At 32.5% G+C, this 6,705-nt stretch overlaps 2 protein-coding genes across 3 annotated transcripts; one reads left to right on the top strand and one right to left on the bottom strand.

Moving 5' to 3' along the window:
* Positions 1-522: 522 nt before the first annotated feature.
* Positions 523-2,154, top strand: LOC107624436 (inositol-tetrakisphosphate 1-kinase 2-like). 2 transcript variants are annotated; one of them, XM_016326930.3, is made up of 2 exons: positions 523-1,392; positions 1,652-2,154. In XM_016326930.3, the coding sequence occupies exons 1-2, from the start codon at positions 609-611 to the stop codon at positions 1,918-1,920; spliced, it is 1,053 nt and encodes a 350-aa protein (XP_016182416.1). In that variant the 5' UTR covers positions 523-608; the 3' UTR covers positions 1,921-2,154. The 2 variants fall into 2 exon arrangements, with proteins under 2 accessions (XP_016182416.1, XP_016182415.1); XM_016326929.3 differs by having other exon boundaries at positions 552-1,392; positions 1,649-2,154.
* Positions 2,155-3,190: 1,036 nt separating this feature from the next.
* On the bottom strand, positions 3,191-5,265 carry LOC148581847 (uncharacterized). The gene is made up of 3 exons (XM_088483767.1): positions 4,737-5,265; positions 4,299-4,353; positions 3,191-3,622 (listed from the first exon to the last, which is right to left on the bottom strand). Exons 1-3 carry the CDS (start codon positions 5,041-5,043, stop codon positions 3,484-3,486), a joined length of 501 nt encoding a protein of 166 aa, XP_088339893.1. The 5' UTR covers positions 5,044-5,265; the 3' UTR covers positions 3,191-3,483.
* Between the last annotated feature and the right edge of the window lie 1,440 nt (positions 5,266-6,705).

Here is a 6,705-nt window from a genome sequence, read left to right as displayed (position 1 = left end):
TTTAGCTTATTTTTTTTCAAAAATTGATTAATAATATCTAGTAACAAAAAAAATAAAAGTTTAATTTTGATACACTGATCTATTAATAATCATTTATACGTTTAATATAAAAAATAATTATTTTTATTGATATAATATTATGTAATTAAATGTATGTATAAAATTATTTTATATTGACATTAATAAAATTATAAAAGAATAAAAAAATAAGATGAATTTTTTATTTATATTGTTATTATTTGAAAGAATAATACTGTTTATTTATACTAATCACTAAATTAATTTTAAATTTTAAAATAAGCTAAAACAACAGAATTCTAGATAAGCATAATTAATTTAAGAAAATAATAATAATAATAAATTTTGTTTCTAAAAAAAATAAAATAATAAATAAAAATAAAATAAAATTTAATAGACATTACATCAAAATTAAATTTAAAAAATAAATAGAATATTTTTTCTGCATCCAACTCAAGCCATCTATGAGCTTCATATACAAGTGTGTGCCGCTATTTAACACTTGTTATATCCCACATTCCAATCTTAATTTCTTCCTCCACTTTTAACTCTCCATTCATTCCAAATTTCCAATCTTCATTTTTCCAAACATGCCACAAGAACAAGCACCCCAAAATGAAACTCAAACTCATGATGAGAGCTATGTCATAGGCTATGCTTTGGAACCAAAGAAAATCCAGAACTTGATACGACCCTCTCTAATTGACCACGCAAAAAAACAAGGCATCCATCTCATTCCAATCGACATCAACAAGCCCTTGATCCAACAACACCCTCATCTTCGTTTCCATTGCATCATTCAAAAGCTCCAACCCAAACATTGGAACAACCTTAACTTTCACGAATACCTGTCTAAACATGGCGCCAACACCACCACCACCACCATCATCATTGATCCCCCACACCTCGTTCAAAAACTCCAAAACCGCGTTTCAATGCTTGATTCCGCGTCCCAGTTGCCACTTTCGCTCCAAAACGCCACCGTTGGTGTTCCGTACCAAGTGGTCGTTGATGATGAGAAGAAAACTAAGAACTCAGTGGAGGAAATGGTAATGGGTTCGAATTTGAGGTTCCCAGTTATTGCAAAGCCATTGTATGCTGATGGAACCATGAAATCTCACGAGCTTTGCTTGGTTTTCGACGCCCAAGGGCTCCGAGAAACGTTGAACAAGAACGCCGCCGGCGGCGCCGCCACCCCGGTGGTGCTTCAAGAGTTCGTGAACCATGGCGGCGTTGTGTTCAAGGTTTATGTTGCTGGGGAACATGTAAGGTGCGTTAAGAGAACGTCCTTGCCTAACATACCAGAAGATAAGGCCAAGGCGGGTACCCTCAAATTCTCTCAGATATCAAACTTCACCATTCAAGATAACAATGGTAATAATTGACGTATTTGTTTCTTGCAGTGACTTAAAGTTTACGGTTGAAAATCGTTAAATAATAATTTAATCAAATATGTTACGTTATTTAACAAATATCAATTTTTTATTTTTCATAAACACAACTATAGATTTGACAAGATTTTTGGTTATAAAACGACTTATCCGAAGAAATCGAACGATTAGATAAAAAGATAAGAATGATTATATTTCTAACAATACAATGCTGATATGTGTATTCTTTTGTATTAAAGTAGGGGATGGTGCTAATCATTTGAGCAATATTGAGAGAGCTGAAATGCCAGAAGAGAGTTTGATAAAGGAGTTGGCAAGAGCTTTGAGGGAAAGAACAGGGCTTAACCTGTTCAATATTGATGTGATTAGAGATGCCAAGGATTGCACGAGGTACCTTGTAATTGATATCAACTATTTTCCTGGTTATGCAAAGCTGCCATGTTATGAGTCCTTTATCACTGATTTCTTGTTGGATTGTGTGCGTAATAAGGCTGCGGTTGTGTGTGTGTGAGAAGAATTAGGAAGTGAATGAAGGAATGAATGTTGTTGTGGTCTTCTACTTTTGCTTTTACAGACCGTGTGGACCATACCTTGATGGTTAAACGCTGTAGCTTCTTTTGTGTTGTCTTGTGTTTCTAGCGTTGCTTAGTTTTGGAACTTTCTTTTGGCGTTTCAGATTTTTTTGGTTTGTCTTTGTCATAATTGATGTCTTTTTCAAGAATAATTGTTAATTGACCCTTGTTTAGGTGACTATGTTCTAGACATATGAGAGACAAAAACATCATCGTAAGTGCAGAGATTTATGCTCGCAAAATAGCAACCGTTGAAATGAATTCCCCACTTTGGGATGCACCTTTTTCCGGAAGCATATAATTATTTTTTTAGTAAGAAAGATTCGAACTCGCAATCTCTTAAGTGAGTATAGGGAGATTAAGGACCGTTTGGGAAGTTTCTAAAGTAATTTTTTTGAGCTTTTGACTTATGAAAAGTAGTAGTATTAATGTCTAGTACAATTTTTAAAACCAAATTGCAGCTTTCTAAAAAACTATTTAGAAGCTTATAGAGAAGTTAAAAAAAATGACTTCTCTCATAATGCCACTACTTTTTATCACATTTCTATAAAATATGTACTTTTAAAATTAAAAACTCAAATACAAAATAACTTATTTATAAGTTACTTTTAATATAATCATTTATTGTTTAAGTTATTTTTTAAAAGTAATTTAATTATTTTTTCAAACTAGACCTAAACCATTTGAATTATAACTCATTAGCATCACATGCCTTTCTTGTCTAGTTATATTTGTATATAACGAATAAGTTATTGAACTAAAGAGATGATTGAACAGGGCAATTGCCAACGCGACATTTTTTTTTGGTTGAATTATAATCCCATTTAATAAGATATTAGAAATTATTTTAACCAAAACTAGTTGTCTTGTTCAGTCTCATTTGATAGTAATCTTGCTCTATTTTCTTGTAAGCATACTGCATTTTTCATACACACACCGCTCAGCATTTTTTTTTCCCTTCTTTTTTTCTTTAAGAGAGGAAAACAGTATAACCGGAAAGTGTCAAAATGTGGTGCTATGCTGTAATTACTGTGTAGCTCTACTTTATTTTATAATACCTACTTAAACGAAGATGCCAAAAACAATTTTCATAAAACAATTTTGTTTAAAAATATTACTTATTTATTTAACAACACTTTAAATAAACATAACACTTTTATAACATTAAAATTTAATCCTACAATCCATCATCTGAAGGTCAAAAAAATATTCACATTAAGATAATTATAGTCTTTATTAGAGTATCCACTTTATTCTATTGCGTACAAACCATGCAGATAACATACATACCCATCAACAGAGGTATTTACCTTGGCGTTATTTCTTATAAATATAATACAATCTAGCTGTGGCTAGCTCTAACCAAGATTATCTCCTATCTTCTTGTACAAGTAACTCATTGATTTGATACCATCAAGAAATCACACTAATGATGGATTCCATCATCATTCATAATTCTAGAGTCTAGACAATGAAGAAACAGAGAAACTAGCAGATTTATCTCAAGTTGAGGCCTTTCCGCTACCATTTGCGGAAGCACGCCTTGATTCATAATCTTTAACAGCTGCTTTTATGGCATCCTCCGCAAGCATGCTGCAGTGAAGCTTGACTGGTGGAAGTGAAAGATGCTTTGCAATTTCACTGTAGACAATAACCATAAGTCGGGTCAAAAGACTCCAAACCACAATCCCAAACTAACAATCATGAAAGCATGACCATGTTAAAAATCAGAACTAATCTCCTGAAGATGGTAAATTATCCATCAGACCAAAAGGTTCAAAACACTAATCAGCAAAAGATGCACATATTCTTACGCAGCCATTAGACTCACCAAGGATCCTCTTCTGAAGCTAGCAATTCAACCATCAAACCACCAAAAAATATTATGATGCATTTGACCAATGTTGTCTTCAGCATTAAACAAGCAAAAACTCATTTTCTATGGAATTTATCTTGCTATTATACCAATTTTCAGAAAAAAATGTTTATCATACGGGACCAAAACCACATAAATTTGCCATGACCAATAACTTTCTTCATACTTTGGAATAACATACCCCTTCAACAAAAATGAAGAGACTAAAAAAAGTCTCGATGATGAACATAATACTTCATTTTACTCTCATATATATATATATATATATATATATATATATATATATATATATAATACTACTACTACTATTTGTGAATGATAATTTCATAAACATGCCACAATTACGTAGGTATTCATTTCTCGTATTAGGATTAAATTAACTGGCACAAACTTCACCAAATACACAAGCCAAGGCAAGTGCAATTAAGATAAGATATTTACCTGTTTTTAATGGATAAGACTTCTTCCATTTGCTTTCCCTTAACCCATTCAGTAGCTGCAAAAAAAAGAGAGAGAGAAACAGAAACTAAGAACAGAGCAGAACAGAACCATCGCCAGTAATCTCCCAATCTTTTCCCTTTTTTATTATTATTTATTCAATTATTTTTCACTCCAGAAGCTACGTAATATTCATCTACATCATAAAAGATCACAACCATCACTCCACATATCAAAATTCACGAACCCTAGGGTTTCCCTTCCTCTCTCTTTTTTGCCTTTGTAACTCCAATATTCCTTTCGTACTCTTCTAAATAACAAAAATAATCACAAGTTTAAATTTTAAAACCAAAATAATTATATCTAAGCTCGCATATTCGCAACAAACTAGTTCAACAAAAGTTCAATCGATCATGAATATGAACGAAAAAGAAAACTAACCTAGAGAGGAAGAAGCGATGGCGGATCCACAACCGAAGGTTTTGAAGCGAGCATCAACGATCTTGCCGGTTTCCTCATCAACCTTGATCTGAAGCTTCATGACATCACCACAAGCTGGTGCACCTACAAGGCCGGTGCCGATGCCGGTGTCGTCCTTGTCGAAGGAACCGACGTTGCGTGGGTTGTTATAATGGTCCACCACCCTCTCGTGGTAAAACCGCCGTGCCACTGAAGTAGCAGCAGCCGGAGACGCCGCCTCTAACGACGCCGTTCCACCGGTAAGTCTCTTTGCTGCGAGCCTCAGCATCTTTTTTTTGACTTTTTTGTGTTTGTCGTCAGTTAATCAGTTTGGAAATAGAAATTCAAAAAGACAGAAAGAGAGGTGAAGGGAATAAATAGGTTCCCTTTAAGGCGGTTGTTCTCTGTTTACGTGGCGGGTAGACAACAGATGCTTCTTTTTTCTTCTTTTTTTTTTTTTTTTTTGGTTGTTTTCTTCTTTTTATTCCGGATGAAATTTTTGGACAATTACAAAGCGTAGTCTGAATTTTTTGAGCTTAAATAGGATAAATTTACCAATTGAAAGAGGTAATGGTCATGACAAAAAAAATAAAATAGGTAATGTTTATTGGACCTCTATTGGGCCAAGAAGTGTCATTATTTGCTATTTGGAAATCATAGTAAAAGTCCTGACCAAAAACCAAAATAAAAGTTAGAAACTGGCTTGGGCTGGGCTTCGGCCTTGTTAAAGCTGTGTCCAAAAATCATATTTGGTAAAATAACAAAGAGAGAAGTTTAGGGTTTAGGATTTATTACTTAAAAAAACAAGAAATTACCTAAAAAAACAAAGTGAGAAGTTAACTAACTTGGTCAGTTCACTCGTTTATTTAAAAAAGTGTTAGAAATTTTCAAATCATGCATTGTATATATGCAATAATTTATTGGCCAATAACAGATCTTTAAATAAAATTCAGATCCATAATGAATTAGTTTTTACTTTACTAGAATAGGAGATACCTTGAAAAGAAAAAGTGAAGAGTTAATTAATTTATAACTTTAAATGCAATAAGTTTCAACACCTTGATTCAAACTTAATTAGATAATTATTTTTTCACCTTATCCAACTACTCACTTAGGAGAACTTAATATTTCTTTTTTAAAACAAGTGTTTGCAGTCCAAAAATATTTGTGGAGGCGGCAATAGCGGGTTGGAGGAAGAGAGAGGGGTTTGTAATATGAGAAACAAAAGGATAAAATTAAAAAAATAAATTTTGACGAACAATTAATTGTCAAAAACTTTTATGGAGGGATAAAATAAAAAATCTTTAGAAATGCTGGGAGTCTTAAGTGTATTATTTAGAAAAAAAAAAAAAAACTGAAATGTGGGCGTGGTTTAAAAATAATGTATTTGCACTTGGGATTATCTCAAAATTTTATGTTTAACATAACCCGGCTTGTAATGTTTTTTTTTTAAAAAAAAAAACAGAGTAAACTGAGAAATTATTCCCAAATGACACTAGACATATATCTAATGAGAAAGTACAGGGAGCCAAAGGCCTAAATGTACAATATGTACAATGGAGGTTTAGGAAATATTAGAGATATGATTATTAGTGTTACATTATCCTGTCAGGTTACGCTTTTGAGATGAGTGGTTTCATGACATTGTATTAGAGTTCTAGATCCGAAAAATCATGAGATGTTTATTATCCTGGTATCCGGATGGTTATTCTGTATAGTATAGGTGATGTTCATTTTATTCATAGACCAAAGATTTAGCCCATTGTACACATTGTACAATTAGGCCATTGGCTCCCTAGCATTACTCATATCTAATACATCTTCTCACACTAATTAACAAAAATTTTTCATTTTAATATTCTACTATCTCAAAGTCTTATGTATCTATTAAAAAAAAAAAGTCTTATGTATAGTTGAATGCCAATATAAAATACTAATATTGTATCAAAAT

This window comes from Arachis ipaensis, chromosome B10, assembly GCF_059453495.1.
Source record: "Arachis ipaensis isolate K30076 ecotype BB chromosome B10, ASM5945349v1, whole genome shotgun sequence".
NCBI classification, from domain to species: domain Eukaryota; kingdom Viridiplantae; phylum Streptophyta; class Magnoliopsida; order Fabales; family Fabaceae; genus Arachis; species Arachis ipaensis.
Note: the sequence above shows the minus strand (reverse complement) of the source record. Positions and strands in the feature narration are given on the sequence as shown.